Raw genomic sequence first — 17,777 nt, 5'->3', positions numbered from 1 at the left:
TATTTTTATCCTCTTTTAAATATGACTATTACAACCTCTTACTGAGTCACTTACAGTAGCAGTAAAAGAAATGTTTTTTTTTTCCATTTGTGTCTGCATAACTTATACTGCCTCTTGGGGGGTAACTTGAAGTGTTTTGGGTCATCAGTGTGATTATGGGTTGAATTAAATTTGCATCTGAAGGCACCGCTGTGTATTGAGTGCAAATAAAACGTTATTATGTAAATGAAGCCCACTTGCATCACAGTAGGGCGGAAGTGCAGAACAGCACACATTGTCAGAAATAACCAGAGAACAATAGATTTGACTTGGTAGTTTAATTTCACACTTGATTGGCAGAAACTCCAACTTTATACAACAAGAAGTTAAAAAGTCAAGGTTGACCACTTTGATGAAATTATTTTAGAAAATACAGAATAAGTCAACGTAGCAATAAAAAGTCAAGTAACACTGAGTTATTAGTAAACCATCGATAGCAGAGGCATTCCTAAAACCAAAATAGAAAATCCAGTGAGCTGTAAGGATCCAGATAGAGCAACACCTGCAGAAGAAGATCATTGAATCGGTTATAGCGTCAATCGGACAATATCTGAGCTATGATCATCCCGCTGTTACCTTTCACTTCCACCATCTTGGTGGCCTTGGCCGAGCGTCCGGCTGCTACGTTCTCCACAACGCAGGTGAGATTTTGAAATGTTCCCGCCACGTAGGGAATCCACGAGAACTGGTTTTCATGCACGGAGACGTAGCTTCCCAGGGGGAAGCCGTCCTCGAACGGCCACCTCACGGTGCAGTCCACATTCAAGGTGCAGGTCATCAAGCAGGTGAACGTGCTCAGTCGTCCCGCAAACACGTCGTCGGGCCCGCTGATGCTGACGTTCCACTGTGTATCAACTGCAACCACAATAAAATGTCGGCTGACACAAAAACGCTCACTAGAAAGCGCTCCGGCTCCTGATGTACTTACCGCTTAGCAGGTAGCCCAGACTGAAAACCCTCTTCTTGTTCAGGACGGGCTCACAATTGTAGAATCCGGCATCAGATGCTAGCAGCGAGTCAAAATGGAGTGTCGTGTTTAGGAGCAGGTCCATATGATCCCGCCAGATCACCTTCTGTCCGTCTTTGTACCAGACCACCGGCTGCGCAGAAGAGGTGGGAGGTGGCGCTCCATCAACGTGGCAGACGAGATCCACGGACCGGTTCAGAGATGGGACCGAACCGGGTGGACTGATTTGTACTGACACTGGATCTGAAAATGTAAAATATGACATCCGTTGCTCGATACAGATATCTTTTGATCAATTACTTACAACACTGTCTTTATGTGGCTTTTTTCTTTGTTAGCATAAAGCTAAATGGGCTTGATTTAGGCCATATGTATTTCTTAGATCTGTTTATTTTGACAGTAAACAACTGGGAGTGGCATGAAACAACTCAAATGTTGTTTTTTGTGAAGAATCATTCAGTATAAGACAAGGCTGACATTGTTTTGTTGTAGAAATAAAGGTAAACAGATCGAGGCTCCTCCACACTCCAAGTACTAGCTAGTACTACCACCAGTATTGTGATCGATTTGCTGCACTGTACTTACTTTTAATTTCCAGAATGAGGCTCGTGGTGCTGGAGTATCCCATATTTTGTCGCCCGGTGCACTGCAGCGTCACCGACTGGTGCATTCCATCGGGCGTCCAGGTGAGCGTGCTCCCATTGAACGTTTGGCCCAGCAAGGACCAAGAGTAGGTGCAGTTAGCCAAGCAGTTGGACGAGCACGTAAATGTGGTGCTGGAACCGGCGGTCACCCTACCAGTCCAAGCAATTTTTAATTTGAAGCCCGATGCTTGTCCACCTGCACGACAGGGATTACAAGATGGAGAGGCCTGTTATACTGGCTTCCTCTAGTGGTTTGTAGTGTGAAGATCACTTAATTAAAAGTTCAAACTGTTGTATGTATGTTATGGAATTTACGGTGTCTTAAACCTTAGAAAAAAAATATTATTAAAGTATGTATTTGTTAAACACGGTTGAGCTGTATTCAATTAGCGTCTTTTATAGCTGTATGTATTCAAACATTTATTTAGATACAATTTTGATTTACCTCATCCCTATGTGATATTAATAATAGCTACATGTTAATTGATTCATCAAGTACGATTGTTTGATGTTCAAACTGGTTACATTAGTTTAAAGTAACATTAAAGTTGCTAAGTAATAATAATAATAATAATGATAAATTTGACAAATAAGATCGATTAATCATCCAGCACTAGGTAACATCAATATACATAATATATGTACATTTATTGTGAAGATCCTCTCTTACCATTGAGTACCAGCATCAAAACAATGTAGATGGCGACCATCTTCTCCCAGCGTGGACTATCTTGTGTTGTGGTTGTGGGGTTCTAACAGAATTAGTCTTTTATATGCTAAGAAACGTATGACACTTGGCCACGCCTTCAATTTCACAACTAACTATAATATATGGTGCAAGATGATGTAGACAAAGTGGAAATTTCCTAGAGGTGAGAAGTAACGGGAAACCAAACTCATCCGGGATTTAGCAATCGATAACGAGCGCGTTCAGGTCGTTATCCACCTGAGGGCGCTATTTCTCCTAAAAGCTTGAAGGCCTAAACACACAAGTTGACCAGTAATTATATAATGGGACATTTCACTCCAGCTTTATTTACTTTATAATAAAACATATTGTTTCTTGGTTTATCGTTGATATGCTGTAATTGGATTGTATCTACTTTGCACTTTGTGTTTATTGCAACAATTCTACTTTGCACTAAAACACTTTGGAATTTGAATTTCACAACAAATAGCTCCCTGTGTACTTTGGTGGGGCTTGTGTGTAGTTTCGACACATTTTGTGTTTATAAAAGTTACCCATTCACCAAGTGTACCTGAACGCAATTGTTATCAGTTTGCATGGTAAACCAACAAATCCTCCGTACTTTTCCCAAGTGTTTGCGAACGCATCAGAAGAAGTGACGGTGATGAACCAATGGCGCCCCTGGACACAGTCACGTGACGTAGCCGTCAAGAAAATGTCGGAACCCGCCAGAATTCGACGGTAAACATGTAGTTTAGTTAGTGTAGTGCACACATTTTAATCAGTATTGTTAATATTATTATGATTCAGCGCACGTTTTGTAAGTGCCGAGTGGGAAAATTGGTGAAGTGAAAAGAGAACGACTTGATTTTCCTCAAACACACTCAACGGCCGCCATATCTGGACGTCAACAAGTTAGGACGATGAGGGGTCAGATAACTTTCGGCAGAGTAATGACTTTGGAATGTGCAAACTTTCAACAGGTAGGTACAGTACCTGTCTGCTTGCAATGGTAGAATTTTGAAATGTTCCTAGCCATCTGGCCCGGGGGCCAAATCTGGCCCACCACATCATATTTATGTGGCATATGAAAACAAATCCTGTCCATCAACTTCCACGATTCTTGCAAAAATCCACCAAAATTATATGTAATAAATAAAAATTAAAATTTTCAGACAATAATTGTTTTGTTACCAAACCCATTTTTAGAGTAATTTGAACAATTATTGTCTTTTAAAAAGAGTTACCCATCAATTTGTTGTGGTATAATGTCAATTAAACTTATGGTTTTTAAATCATAACGGCCCTCTGAGGAACACCGTCACTTTATTGTGGCCTACGACAAAAAATTTGATACCCCTTCTTTAGAGGGATTTGATAGAAAAATCAAATTTTAGGAAAAAAAAAAGAGGCTATTTTTATTTATTTATCGCAATCAAATAAATGTGCAGGTCACATTGCCTAATAAAAAAATTAAAACAATGAATTTCCCAGCTGATTTTGTCAATAATTTATCAAAACAAAACTTCTGGGGATGCAAATGTCACGCACCACTTTGGGCGGATTGACACGAATAGTTTAAATTGTTTTCTACAGAAAAAATACAGTAGGTGAGTTAGCAAAGTGTAAATGGATGAATACAATTTAGTAAGAGGCCTAAAACTTGATAATGTTTTATCCACCAATGTGAAACCGTGTTGTGTGCTCACAATCGACCATAATTCTAATGTATAAACACACACCACAAAAGACAAGAATAGCAACATTTGCATAATAAACAGTGGTCATTGATGGTGTAGCGGATTGTTCGCCTCACGTGCGTGAGGGCCACGTGACGGTGTGAATGTGAATGGTTGTCTTTCTCCATGTATGTGCCCTGTGAATGACGACTGTCGATGGATAAAAATCAGCTTTTGTCCATACATTTCCATTCCCATGTAATATTTTAATTTGTATTTGTCGGCTTCTCATTGGATGATCTTTAACAGGTATCTGCTCAGCTTGGATAGCACGTGCAATATCGGAAGGTCATAAATAGGCGAGTTCCTGGCTAGATAATATTTACAACCTTTAAACAATGTGAAGATAAAAAAAAGAAGAAGAAGTATGGACACAACCCACAAGAAGAAGTGTTTAATTTGCCCCTTTGAGAGACATCACATTCACATGACTCTTTTAGTCAATTTTAAACTTTTGAAAAATCTTTAAAACAATATTTAAACGTGCTACATTCACTTTGGTCGGATGAATACATTCATTCACATTAGGATGCTAGGGATATATTATATTGTACATCGAGAAGTGAATTGAACAGCACCACTTTACATTTATAGTACTTAAAAAGCATGTTTTGGAAATTTGACATTTTTGGGCGAGTGAGCCATGTTGACTACCTGTGACATAAAAAGTCTCTCTGGCGTAAAGCAGCAAGGCTCAGTGAGGATCAGCTATTTTTATGTGCCAACCAGAATTTGGTCATCACATGGAGGCACAATCTACACTACAAAGATAAGCAGAACTGCAGCGTTAGCACAGATTAGCGTTAGCTTACAGCCTCATCAACGTTGGCATCTGAGAACTACCACATACTTGAATGTTTGGCCAAAAGTGGAGGCTTGCAGCCGCTATACTAAGTATAATTCAGCGGCTTGGTGATGAAGTGCTGCCTCCACAAGTGAAAAAAATAAATAATCTTTACATCTTTATGGAGGCTTTCTTATTTTTCTTCTTCTTCACACCATAGGCTAGAAGTAGTCCCTTACGTCATCACAACCACCTAACTGACCGTGGGTCATCATGGTAACAAATGCCGTATTCGGCATTGGCCCAGTAGTTGAATGGGGCGGGCTGAGTGTTGCAAAACAGAAAAACAAACACAGTTAATACTTCGATGACAGCAGAACTGAGGTCAACTGGAGTGCACTGAAAGGAAAAAAATAGTTCAAATGTGCGCATGTGGGAAATTTGTTAAATGGTTAATTTTAATAATAACATAACAATGCATGCTGCTTTTCAAGCAGTATTAATTTTTTTCATAAAATGAAAAAAACATGTCTTCTTATTGCATTATTTTTAATTAACTAACTGTTATTTAATGACATAAATAAATCCATGTTAAATATACAGTATATGTAAAAAAAAATATTGTACTATTTATTATGTTTGCACATGATTATTTATAATAAATTTAATTACAATTAACCAATTGTTCAAAAAATAAATACATGTTAGATGTCTGTAATAAATTGCACTATTCCTTGATTTCTAATAAATCAGTTAACTGATGATTTAACAAGACAAATGAATAACACATTTATTTTTTTTTTTAATCAATAAATCCATTTTGGATCAACTCATGTAGACAGTACGCTTTACACGATCAGGATTTTGGAGTCGATCTCCGATCGGCAAGTAAAAAAAAAAAAAATAACCGATCACCAATTTGATCAGAAATTTGCAATCCAGTTCAGCCGATCAGATCTGTGTACAGTCGCAATCTAGTCGAGCAAACGTTGTGCATTTGCAACCCTCAGTCATCAAATGAATGATTAACACGCGCGCAAATTGACTACGCAAACAACAAGCCTCCATTAGCGCGCCATTAAGGAAGTGTGACCACGTGTGACGTCAAACTGTTGACTGGTCTGCACTTCCACGAAACGACTCGTTGCTGTGAACCTGAGGGCGGAATTGGCCTTTGTTGGCTTCTAACGGGGCTTGCCTCTTCATGCGCCGTATGTGCGCGTTGTAGGAAGGAGGTCCGTTGTTCACTCGGACCTCGGCATATACTGTCTGGCCATCCTCGAGCTCCGGCTGGACTCTCGCGCCGTCCTTTGGGTGGAGATCACTCAGGTCTGCATAGTTCAACTCCTGATTTAAAGATGCAAAGGATATATAACTAACTATGAGTACCACTTCTCTAACTAGACAATAACAGATAGATAAGGCATTCTTCCTCTCACAATAAAACTGTTAGCCAAGTATCTCCTTCCTGGTTCAAAGTCCAAAGAAATAAAAACATGATCCCAGACTCAGTCATCAAAGTAAATTGATGAATTCAGTGCTCTTACTTCAGCCACCCTCATTCCGCAAAATCGCCACATCAGACTCGCAAAGGGTCGTCGTTCCGTGCCAAAACAACCAATGGGTTCAACCAAACAGGTTTTGATTTGAATGAAACTTGGTGTATTTGTTGATAGTCTTGGCACAACACAAAATCTCAAATTGTAGATCAATCGGAGCAGGGATTTGAGAGCTATGCTTTATGGGGAATGGCGACAAACTGCTTACACGGTCAATCAAAAGTTTTATGGTGGCAACATTATCACTGTAGATCAGATTATTTCTTATTTCCTTACAATCATTCCTTTAAACACTAATGTCACAGCTCTGCTTCTACATCTGAAGGAAGGGTTTTTCCTCATTGATATTGTATCCGTTTTTGTCTGTTTTTACAGGCAGTAAAAAATTGACTAATAAATTTAGAGGTGAAGTATGTACAGCGCTGTTCCTAAGTATATTTTTGGCTTTTTAGCCTTTAATCGACAGGACAGCTGAAGAGTTGATAATTCAGAAGTCTTAAGTAGCATAAATCTTGTAGCAATAACTCCCGAGTAAATTTTCTTCTCCCCCCCCCCCCAATAACTCTTTTTCAGTTGTACTGATGAACCAGGAGGAACTGGCAGTGCAGTTTCTTGCTTAAGGACACGTTGACATGGTCGCAAGAGTTGAGCGTGGAACCCGCAACCAGGACAATGTTAAAGCACTTTGAGTGCCTCAAAGTTTGAAAGAGCCGCACAAGAGAAAGTACAGTTGAGTAATGATTACGTAAAACAAACTTCTGTTGTCAAACCACACTTTGTTTTTTGACTTATTGCAACAAAAATTTAATTGAAATGACTTCAATGAGCACAATCGGTTTCCTCAAACCATTTGTGTTTTTACAATTTTACAGTCGTGGGGTTTTACAGTGATCGGTTCCTCAGTTGGCAGACGACTTCCTGATTTTTGGAGGATCTCTAAATGTTTGTCTGTCGGTTCGGACTAACTGAATTTTTGTACCTGATCTTTGGTTTCTGCTGTGTTGTCGTGGCCTTTTCCTCCTGCAAAAAAAATCCATTCCAGGAAACATGACTCAATCAACAACATCATGTTCAGTCGAGTGGGATTAAGTCCAAAAAGTTTCAGTCCAATCGTTCTCATGGGACACTTACCTGTCTTGTCGGAGTTGTTGCTGTCGGAGCGATTCTTTGGCTTGTTCCTGCATTGTGAGATTGGGATAATGTTGCATTCAGTTATGCTCTTTTGTCAAAGAATGTTTATTTCGTCTGACTTTCGGCTCAGACATTGTCGGGAATGTAGTATACTGTACTTACCGTTTACGATAAAAAGCATATCCGCCACCGGCAGCTGCTGCGCAGACGATGAAACATGACACTACGATGGCAGCAATGCAACCAGCTGGACACGGATCAACTGGTTCATCTGCCAATGTATACAAGCAGAAATCTCTCTTCCCGTAAGGTGTGATGATGCGTGTTCCAAATGCCTGTTTTAAGAATCAGTGCTTCTACTTGCCTGTCACAGCCAACTTATGTACCGCATACTTGCTTTTCTCAGTAATATGGTTCATCGCGCTGCAGACGTAGCTCCCGCTGTCTAAAATGTTGACGTTGTCTTTGACGAACGTTGAAGAATTATGCAGCGCTTCTGTGTGGTTCAGTAGCGTCCATGTGTATGTGGCAGATGGGACGGACGCGGCGGAGCAGGTTAACGTCAAAGTCCGCCTCACGCTTATTTGGCTCGGTCCCGTGATTTGGGCAGGGTCTGGCCCATCTGCAAGACAGAGCAATGGTCAAAGTTTGAAGTTTGTAAAGTCATACAATCTGTCCTGGAGTGTTCGGTACCGATTTGAATCGAAAAATCTATTTTGATTTCACAAACCAAACAGAATAATTGCATTTTAAAAATCATTTCACCTCCATGTATCAACGATCGACTTTTTTGAGAGAGGCGCACCAGATATAAATTGGTGTGAACTGGTTTGACGTCACTGATGACTTGTTGTTTCTTTGAAATGAATTGGATAGATAGGTTGGGGTTTGGAGAGCTTTTACATGCTACGTAAACACTGACAGAAATTCTGTACATAAGCAAGAGTCAAACACATCTCAATTGTGTTACTGTGTGAGTTGCACTGAAGTGCTTCTCTGTTCCGACATTAGCAGAATTTCAATCACTTACAGTTAACAAGCACGCTGACGGTTCCTTCTTCCTGGTCGATGGGGTTGATGACCCGACAGGAATACGGACCGCTGTCCGATCTCGTGGCGGCGCGGAAGGACAGGGTTCTGTTTTCGTTGTGGAGCGTCACACGCTCATCCGGGACGAGCACCGAGCCGCCCTTCGTCCACTGTCTAAAGAAGACCGACCCGGTGGCCTCGCAGGTAATATCCAAAGGCAACCCCTCAATTGGGTGACCCATTGATGGCGTGACTGAGGTGCCGGAAATTTTCTCTGTTGAACACAGAATATAGATGACATTTTTATTTCTTAAAATAAAACTAGAAACAGTCATTTCTGATTTGTATTTTCTGAACGATTAGAAAGAATGCAAATTGAAGAAGAACTAGCATAAAATAGAGAGTCATTTTTCTTACTTAGCACTTTAATCGGCAATTGCTGAGATTCTTTATATCTCAGAGTCTTGTTGTTAAAGGACTGGCAGTTGTAGTTTCCACTTTTACTCTGCTGAATGTTTATAAGCGGGAGTTGTGATTCTGAAATACTTAGGTCCTTCCCATCCACAAACCAGTTAAACATGGCCGCCGGTTTGGAGTCGGCCGAGCAGGAAAGGAAGACATTTGACCCTTCTGCGATGTATTCTTGCTGCGGCGAAAAATCAAGTTTTGTATCGTCCGGGCCGTCTGAAAAGCGTGGTGCGTAGATGACATATTTGGAAACAGCCACAAGATATCTTGGAAATACGTAATGTTATATATTGACTGACCACAACATTTGGCACACCTGCACAATCTAGTAAAGCGAGGTACAAGCGTACTGATTTCTAGGATTTAACACATTTTTAAAATGTCTGAAACCCGACACGACGAAGAAAAAATCCGGACGTATAGTGTATGGTGTCCTTGAAATAGAAGAAGCTAGGCTAACTGTTAGCTTATCTGATAACTTAACTCACTCATTCCCAGGGACGTTATTTTTGTATTTTTTGACAATCCAGACATTCAATCCCATTAATCTTTGATGTTTATTTTTTTTTCACATGAGAGGATAAATGTCCAATGTTTTGAGTTTTTGTGTGTGTGTGTCTTTTGTGATCGCGACTTTAAAATGAACCTTCACATGAGAAGTGTAAGGTCTAGGTTATTTTTAAGATTGTTAAAATGTTACTCCTATTAATATTTATGTTACTGACGCCTTTTCTATTGGATCTCTTTTGGTTGTACAGGTGGATCAAATGTTTTGGTGGGTGTGAGATGTTTCCAGAGTGGCCCTCACAGTTGACGGAAAGAAGCACCGACTCGCTGGTGTCTTCGCTGACAAGATTGGACACGCGACATCTGAACGAGTTCTGGTCGTAGCGGGTCACGGGGGCGACGGTTAGCGTAGCGCCTCCGTCGCTGAGCTGAACTCTGTCGCTGGCCGAGATCTCGCCGCTGCCGTTCATCCAATGGAAGGACGCGGACGTTCCCAATGAAGCGCAGGACAGACGGACAGTGCTGTTGAACTCCACCAGGTCTGTGCTGTTGACCTTTACATTTACATCGGAGACTGGAACTGTGGGTGAAAAGTCATGCTGGTGGTTTTATTGTTTTTATTTCTTTTTTTTATTTATTTATAATTTATTGACGGTCCTAAAATAGCGGCTGTAATTTAGCGAAGCAGAAGCGTGTTTTAAAGAAACGATGCAGGATTGACGATTACAGTTTGGTTTCGGCTTGAAATAATGACGGTTTGACGATGACGGACGGGTGTCCTGGCACTTGACGAAGGTGGACCGTCAAAATTCATTGACGTGCCTACCTTTAACCCTATACAGTATTTGCTGATTTCAAAATGCTTCTGCGGGCTTCAGTAGCGGCCCTGAGCAGAGTATATAGCAGCCTGGCCCCCCCCAGGAAATGGTCCGAATGTCCAGATTACTCACTCAAGGCCTCTGGTCTAATGAGGACAAGCTCTATAAAGAATGGATGGATTATTTCAGCCTTAGTGTGGACAAGGAATTCTCTCATGAATAACCCATGCAGCATGATGTATACTATACGTCACATGTAAACACATACATCAAATTACAATGCAGTCGACGTATTCTGCTCATCATCTCACATTCGACACGGGAAACATCTGCTCACCAAGCGTCTGCAGTGTGGTAGATCCAGTGAATAATGTGGCGTCAACTGTTGTGATTTGAAGTCTGTATTCTCCGCTATCATTGAGCGTCAGCTTGCTGAGCTCCAGAGACCCAGACTGCATGAAGAAAGTAATCCTGCCGTCGTACGCGGGCCCAGTATTGTTTGCTGCAGGTGTGACCGTTATGACTTTTATTTCGATGTCGCTGACGTTGTAAAATATCCAGGACGATGTCAGGATTGGCGTCGCCGTGAGATCCAGTGTCGTGTCGAACCTCACCGAGCCTCCCACGGCTGCGGCCAGAGGCCCGTCAGGCAACACGCCGGATCCCGCGGTCAAACCTGTAGGACAGAGCCAGTGATACAAAATATCTGTTCTTGGGTGAAAGTTGAAACTTCAAATCATTGTTAAATAAATGAATATTTGTCCAGGCTCTAAAGTGCCCAATCATTAAGTTTATGGCCAGGATTAGTTTGTTGCACTTTGACAGGCTTGCTCAATCTACAAAGAAACATTTCCCGAATACAACTTAGTGTTTTTGAGACGACAGTACTTATATTATCATTACATTCAAAAACATGCTGTTCACACACATCACCATTATTAGTTTACACTCGCCATTTTTAGGTCAACCAGATCAGTACTCGAATATTGGGCAGCCTTACCTGTAAAAGCCACAGCGACAAAACAAAACCCCACTAGTGTGTCCATTTAATCTTGCTGCAGTTTGTACAGCAGAGAATGTGGCATCTACCAGGCTTCAAGTGCCACCAATAAATGTGCTCATTCGGCAGCTCCAATTGTACATGTCCAAGTAGAGGCAGAAGCCGACCTACCTGTGAATTGGGCCACAGTCCAACAGCACCGGCCAAGAGAGTAACGCGGAAGCTGCAGGTCACACCTGCAACCACAATCGTGGCATAGCGTCGCCCTCTAGTGTTTGTGCTGCAAGTCGATACAAGGATATGATTACATGTACTGGATATGTTTTGTGTATTGTCAAGCCAAAAAGCAGAATTAATTTGAAGTTTTATGTGATTGCCATCCACAGTAAGTCACATTATTGGACTTTCTCAACAATTTTCCCCATGAAAATAATAGAAATCAGAAGTTTGTGTCAGAAGTTACAACCGTCACCATTCAAAAACTTTTACTCAATGTTTCATCCTAACATCCAACATCGTAACCCTACATAGTGAAAATCAGTTAACAATCTAGAGGCTCAGCATAGTATACATTATATCGATATCTGCACCAAATGCAATCGAATTTTGCCACTTACGCATTGGACTATATAGACAGAGCAGGAAATGCAAGTTCGTTGAATCCTAAGGAATTTCTACTTGAATTATCATAAGGTATAATACATTAACTCTTTGACTGCCAAAAACGTTAAATAACGTTTCGTAAAATCCTATGGAGGAGTGCCAAAGACGTTAAAAGACGTTTTTTTCAAAACAGGTGAAACTAACCATTTTCTATTGTTGATTACTCAAAAACGGAATAAGGTAGAAACAAACTTTTTTTTTCTGATGGAAGATGAGAGTCCAATCTTGTTTTGGCAGTATGTGTGTTTCCATAGTCCAAACACATACTTTTCTATGGACCTTGAAAGATCAGTCAAAATGCTTAAAATCGGCTGGCACCCACGGCATCCCTTTTCTGAAAACGTCTGGCAGTAATTAAAATGTTTTTTTAACAAACATATGCCATTATTTATTTTCATTCTTCACTGTCACATTAGGTCTGAGCAGAAAATAGAGTTGCATTGAAAAAAGCTTGCTGCGTGTGTCTGGTGGCAGCAACGCACACTTTGACCAACTCCAACTCACGGCCATCAGAAATCCAACAGGATGAAACAATACTTTTGTATCATATTCTCGATCTATCTAAGATACGCACCAAATAAACGCTATGTTTTATTGATTATTAATACGAAGCCTGGTTTTGGAACTCGATGATAAAAAGTGGATTTTGGTGATAAGAGTACAAGATTACACCAAAAATTTAATCAAAAATATTTGAGTCAACTTTCCACCTACCACCACCTACAGGACTGGAAGAGGAACAGCACACCCGGCACGATTAATCCAGAAAGATGTAAGTAATCTTGGTAGTTTGTCTTGCTTCATATTATGAATTAGAAGAATATGATTTTGAAGGAGACATATTAAGATGAAATTTAAATGGTATGATTTTAGAGTATTCGACATTGAGGTTCAGTTATATTGTATTTTTCCCTAATATTGTAGTAGCGAAGGACCCCCAATTCTGAATTGCTTTTTTTTTTTTTTTTAGGATAGTAGGGATCATTCCAGTGGTTCTTCAACATTTAATAACAATGACAATAATTTATATTCTAGCCTAGCTGGGCTACTTTGTTGATCATACTGTTGCTTATGTAACTTTGATGGTGTTAATGGAGGTAATAATTAAGCCTGCTGAGTATTGAACTTGTTGATATCATGTCTTCTTTATTGCAGATAATCTCCAAGGCACTTGTTCCATTGCTGCTCAAACAGAGCAGACACGAGTTATACAATAATAGAAGAGGAGCAGGAAGAATAAAACGCGATGGTGTATAACATTTTTCGCCGGGCTGCCATCGTTGTGCTGCTGTTTTCAGGTATAAACAACGCCGGTTTCATAGGGTCAAACATGCTGTGATGTGTCGGGTATGGTAACCGTGCTGCTGTTTTTGCAGGCGTTTGCCACGGAGCTGGGATCATCCCGGCCGACTCGCTCCGCGGGACACCTGGACAGAGCGTGACCTTTGCCACGTCCCTGACGCCCACGTCCGAACCCTTTGTGGCGCTGACTTGGAGCTTCAACACGACCATCAATGTGGTCACTTCGACCAACGTGGATGTGGTGGGAGAAGACTACGAGGGCAGGATCAGCCTGGATAAACGCACGGGATCCCTGGTGCTCAAAAACCTGACGGAGGACGACAGCGGAGAATATGAGTTAATCATCATCCCGCACGGCGGCCTGCCGATTCAAGGATTTGTTCAATTGGATGTGCAAAGTGAGTAGGATGAGCTGACATGATAAATGTAATACATTTGACTCAACGTCCCACTGGAAATATCAATTCAGTTGCGTTTTAGAATAATGTTTTAAATCAAATGGGAGCATTTCATTAAATCTTCTGAAATCCTCTTTTCGATTGCAGCGTTGTATTAAGGAGGGTAACATTGCCTGGACACGTTATTTTTCTTGGAAACAAGATTATTCGACAATTGATTCCATATAAGTGAATTCTTAACAATCAGTTCATTCCATTCGCTGTAATTACCTCCACCAAGCAGAAAATTACGCGAGCCAATTACAAGTTGATTGCACATGGGCCAAGAAAGAAGCAACTAGATTTTGGTGCTTTATTCTTTGCTTTATTTTACAATTTTTTTCCACATTAATTTTTTTCCACCCCCAATTTTTGTCTATTTTGAGGGGGCAATGCCAGTGAGCTACTGTTCATCGGATGCTTCTGTGCCAATTGCAAGTAGGGATTCTCTCGCCATGACGAACAATGGGTGGCTGAATGTTGACTTCCGGGTCTAAAAAAAAAAAAAAGAAGAAAAAGCAAGTGCAAACAAAGAAAGCATAGACCGTATTTTCACTCATGGAGGCAGCACTTCATACACTTGTGCAGATTGGTGTACGTGGTGCATGCAGCAGACACATTACCGAACACGAATACCACCAATGTGTCAACATCTTCACCGGACAATGACGTATGTAAAGCTAATTTGATGCTACATTTCTTTGCTGACGCTAATCTGCGCATCCATCAAAACTCAGTGCAGTTCTGCTTACCTTTTGGCTGTGACGTGATCGATTTTCAGTCAGTGTAGTCACTTGGAAAGGGTGAATCAAGGAATATGTGACAATGTCACAATTCAATAGCCAGCAAAATAAACATATTTACTTGTTGGATCTTCAAACACTCATCGGGCGAAACTATTTGTATAAAAGCAATTTATAAGTCAATTTTCCATGACATGGCCCCTATCATTGCTTCCTTTTTTTTCATTCTCAGGTGTAGTGTCCGCCGCTGCTATGGCCTGTCCCACAGAAAACCTGATAGAAGGTCAAAGCTCGCTCAACTTGACGTGTGACGCTGACGGTACAGTGACCAGCAGAGTGTGGATGAGAAAAGGCAAACCGCTGCTCCCCGGCGGCAGGTTCGACTTCTACGACGACGGCCGAGTGCTGTCCATCAGTCCCGTGCACAGGCAGGACTCTGGAGTGTTTCTGTGTAACGTCAGCAACGCCATCAGCTTTGCGACAGCCAAATGCAAGCTGAAAGTCTTCTGTAAGTGCATCTTGGATTACATAATCAAGTCATATCACCTGAAGCTTTGTTTCTCCATTTTAGTCATTTCAGAGCAATAGACTAACAACCTCTCCGTCCTTTCTGTTAAGACGGGCCTGACGAACCGTTTATCGAGCAGGATCCGGTTGGCGCAGAACTCGAGGACAGCGTCACGCTGCTCTGCTCGGCCGACTCGGTGCCAAAGGCCAAGTTCACCTGGGAGTTCAAGCGCACGGTCATGACCGGCCCCCAGCACTACATCGAGGAGATGCAAAAGCGCCACCTGGGGCAGTACACCTGCACGGCGCACAACGAAATCACCGGCTTGGAAGTCTCAACGGTGCACATGTTGCAGGGTATTTGAGCGCTTTTTCTCACTGCATAGTCACCTTTCACTAAGAACCACCGCCCCTTAGTTAGAGTTGTTAAAACTCTTTGACTGCCAAAAACGTTAAATAACGTTTAGTAAAATCCTATGGAGGAGTGCCAAAGACGTTAAAAGACGTTTGTTTCAAAACAGAGGTGAAACTAACCATTTTCTGTTGTTGATTACTGAAGAACGGAATAAGGTAGAAACAAACTTTTTTTTTTCTGATGAAAGATGAGAGTCCAATCTTTCATTTGGTAGTATGTGTGTTTCCATAGTCCAAACACAACATTTTCTGTGGACCTTGAAAGATCAGTCAAAATGCTTAAAATCGGCTGGCACTGGGGACAACCCGTTTCTGAAAACGTCTGGCAGTCAAAGAGTTAAGGTTCGACAAAAAAAAATGAGAGTCTGAACCAGCATGGGTGCTTCCAGTGTCTGCACTCCTACTGAAATATTAACCAATCTTTTTGGTACGAAAGTCACTCGCATACGCTGATGCCGTCGCAATGGCAGAATTACAGTCAATATTTGTATGAAAAACATTGGTTCTTCCATCCATTAATTCTGAGTTACAGGGATGTGATTTCTCCGCTAATTCGCGGAATTCCGCTTTTTTTTATCTCCTCCCCCCAAAAAAAAAATCCGATTTTTTTTTTTTTTAGTAGTTCATTGTGTATGCACATGACTCCGACAGATAACATCTTCTGCGATAACAAAGACATTTAATATGCTCTAATATGAGTTACTTTTCATTTGGTCATGATACAATTATTTGTTCATGAAATTTGAACTCTTCAACATTATTTATGTGTTAACTTAGTAATCACATGAGTTAGATATGATGATATTCTCAGTGATAGTTTTTAAAAGCAAAGGCAGTCCAATGTTTTTGAATGTGACTGATTTTGAGTTGACTAAAACTGCCATTTTATATGGGATAGTTCAATATACATTGATGCTGTTGTTTTGTTTATTTCTTTGTCATGTGAGTGCATTGAAAGTACTTAAAAACACGGACCCTGGACCTAGCTGGGTGCCAGCGGCCCCCAGACCCCCCGGCTAAATTTTCAGATAATTTCACTTTGGTCAAATCACATCCCTGTGAGTTAGGATGTTAGGATCAGTCCAGCATTACATCCAACCAGCTAGCATCTATCTGTCCGTCCGTCCATCCATCATTGAACCACAATTTCCTTTCAAAAGAGCAAAACAAATAAATATTAAGAAGGCCTTCTTCGAATTGTGAGTGGCCAGCTTGCCTTCTTTGGGGCGTGGCTTAGCGAAAAAATGATGAAGCCCACGCTAGTGATGTGTGCAAATGGGAACTGAGTAACGTGTTTTTCTTCCGATGCAGACTGCTGCGTCGCCCCCAGTATGTCGGCGCTGGTTTGCATCGTCTTGACGTCACTGGGACTCAAGTTGATCTGAAAGACTGCCGCAATTTATTGGGATGTGTTCATAAAGCGTATCAAACACCCTTGCTCCCTCCTCCAATGTTATACACCCATTAGCTTAAGTGCTTATAATAAAAAATGACATCAGGACTTGTGACATTCTGCGTAATATTTAATGACTTACAGCTTTTAATAGTGCATCATTTTACCAGCCGTTAATGCTAATGTATGTATGTGTCACCTGTTCATATTATTCACTCACGTTAAACTCATCAATCTCAACCTCATCTGACCTTTTCGCCATCTTCACTTTGTTGTTTTATCATCCAACTGTCAAGCCACGGTGTAATGATACGGTGATCATAATTCTGATGGATTTCTGATAACTCCTTATCGGGATGTTCACGTTCAATAAACATTTATCTAAAGTCGCGGAATGTATCAAGGTTTGTTGTTGTGCTTGTGTTAATCACTAAGCACTAACACAGCACGTGTTCTTCACGCCTCCACCTTTCTTGCATAAATAATTAACGACTTTTAAATGGCACTGACAGCGAAATATGAAAACTTTGTACCGTTTAATATGCACGCCAAAAATAAATATTTTCTTGCCTGCTTGTTACAGACAATTGTATTTTTTGGTAAAATGATTGGTCAAATCTCAATAAATCCTAATAAAGTGAAAAACAGAATTTAATGGTAAAATTCGAAAAGTGATACGTGATGTAGATTCACTACATGCAGAACGTGAAAAATATATCAAGTTCAGCATAATTTGGATGATTGTTTACTACAGCTAATGACAACCCCAAAGAAAGAAAGAAATCAAATTATCTTCAACATAATATTATATATATAATCGAATATGCTTCATAATAAAATGAATGTGGAAAGTTAATGTTAAAAAAAACAATTGTGCAGAACTACTTAAGTTCGCAAAGGTTCAAGTGGGTTCATGCTCCTCCTTCTAACTGGCGTATTAACTGC

At 40.7% G+C, this 17,777-nt stretch overlaps 3 protein-coding genes across 4 annotated transcripts; 1 reads left to right on the top strand and 2 right to left on the bottom strand.

Moving 5' to 3' along the window:
• Positions 1 to 302: 302 nt before the first annotated feature.
• LOC144057674 (uncharacterized) lies at positions 303 to 2,436 on the bottom strand. The gene is made up of 5 exons (XM_077575503.1): positions 2,321 to 2,436; positions 1,592 to 1,846; positions 968 to 1,249; positions 616 to 894; positions 303 to 541 (listed from the first exon to the last, which is right to left on the bottom strand). The coding sequence occupies exons 1-5, from the start codon at positions 2,358 to 2,360 to the stop codon at positions 459 to 461; spliced, it is 939 nt and encodes a 312-aa protein (XP_077431629.1). The 5' UTR covers positions 2,361 to 2,436; the 3' UTR covers positions 303 to 458.
• A 2,069-nt stretch (positions 2,437 to 4,505) lies between these two features.
• LOC144057670 (cell adhesion molecule CEACAM5-like) lies at positions 4,506 to 11,531 on the bottom strand. Its single transcript, XM_077575500.1, has 10 exons — positions 11,374 to 11,531; positions 10,711 to 11,049; positions 9,857 to 10,135; positions 8,998 to 9,264; positions 8,582 to 8,854; positions 7,916 to 8,173; positions 7,714 to 7,822; positions 7,552 to 7,598; positions 7,400 to 7,440; positions 4,506 to 6,208 (listed from the first exon to the last, which is right to left on the bottom strand). Exons 1-10 carry the CDS (start codon positions 11,417 to 11,419, stop codon positions 5,966 to 5,968), a joined length of 1,902 nt encoding a protein of 633 aa, XP_077431626.1. The 5' UTR covers positions 11,420 to 11,531; the 3' UTR covers positions 4,506 to 5,965.
• LOC144057671 (cell adhesion molecule CEACAM1-like) lies at positions 9,945 to 16,947 on the top strand. 2 transcript variants are annotated; one of them, XM_077575501.1, is made up of 7 exons: positions 9,948 to 10,094; positions 12,763 to 12,808; positions 13,192 to 13,334; positions 13,413 to 13,736; positions 14,751 to 15,026; positions 15,137 to 15,382; positions 16,751 to 16,947. In XM_077575501.1, the coding sequence occupies exons 3-7, from the start codon at positions 13,283 to 13,285 to the stop codon at positions 16,822 to 16,824; spliced, it is 972 nt and encodes a 323-aa protein (XP_077431627.1). In that variant the 5' UTR covers positions 9,948 to 10,094; positions 12,763 to 12,808; positions 13,192 to 13,282; the 3' UTR covers positions 16,825 to 16,947. The 2 variants fall into 2 exon arrangements, with proteins under 2 accessions (XP_077431628.1, XP_077431627.1); XM_077575502.1 differs by lacking the exon at positions 12,763 to 12,808 and having other exon boundaries at positions 9,945 to 10,094.
• Positions 16,948 to 17,777: the final 830 nt, after the last annotated feature.

Source organism: Vanacampus margaritifer, chromosome 9, assembly GCF_051991255.1.
Source record: "Vanacampus margaritifer isolate UIUO_Vmar chromosome 9, RoL_Vmar_1.0, whole genome shotgun sequence".
In the NCBI taxonomy this organism is placed as follows: Eukaryota; Metazoa; Chordata; class Actinopteri; order Syngnathiformes; family Syngnathidae; genus Vanacampus; species Vanacampus margaritifer.
Note: the sequence above shows the minus strand (reverse complement) of the source record. Positions and strands in the feature narration are given on the sequence as shown.

Bases quoted from the DNA above. Each gene is read 5' to 3' on its own strand.
- LOC144057674 (XM_077575503.1), bottom strand. From the start codon at position 2,360: ATGGTCGCCATCTACATTGTTTTGATGCTGGTACTCAATG. The intron at 1,847-2,320 runs GTAAGAGAGGAT...CCTGTCGTGCAG, and splicing joins TTTGATGCTGGTACTCAATG to GTGGACAAGCATCGGGCTTC. The intron at 1,250-1,591 runs GTAAGTACAGTG...TTACATTTTCAG, and splicing joins CCTCATTCTGGAAATTAAAA to ATCCAGTGTCAGTACAAATC.
- LOC144057671 (XM_077575502.1), top strand. From the start codon at position 13,283: ATGGTGTATAACATTTTTCGCCGGGCTGCCATCGTTGTGCTGCTGTTT. The intron at 13,737-14,750 runs GTGAGTAGGATG...TTTCATTCTCAG, and splicing joins TGTTCAATTGGATGTGCAAA to GTGTAGTGTCCGCCGCTGCT. The intron at 15,383-16,750 runs GTATTTGAGCGC...CTTCCGATGCAG, and splicing joins AACGGTGCACATGTTGCAGG to ACTGCTGCGTCGCCCCCAGT.
- LOC144057670 (XM_077575500.1), bottom strand. From the start codon at position 11,419: ATGGACACACTAGTGGGGTTTTGTTTTGTCGCTGTGGCTTTTACAG. The intron at 8,174-8,581 runs GTAAGTGATTGA...TCTGTCTTGCAG, and splicing joins CGTCAGCGTGCTTGTTAACT to ATGGGCCAGACCCTGCCCAA. The intron at 7,599-7,713 runs GTAAGTACAGTA...CTCACAATGCAG, and splicing joins TATGCTTTTTATCGTAAACG to GAACAAGCCAAAGAATCGCT.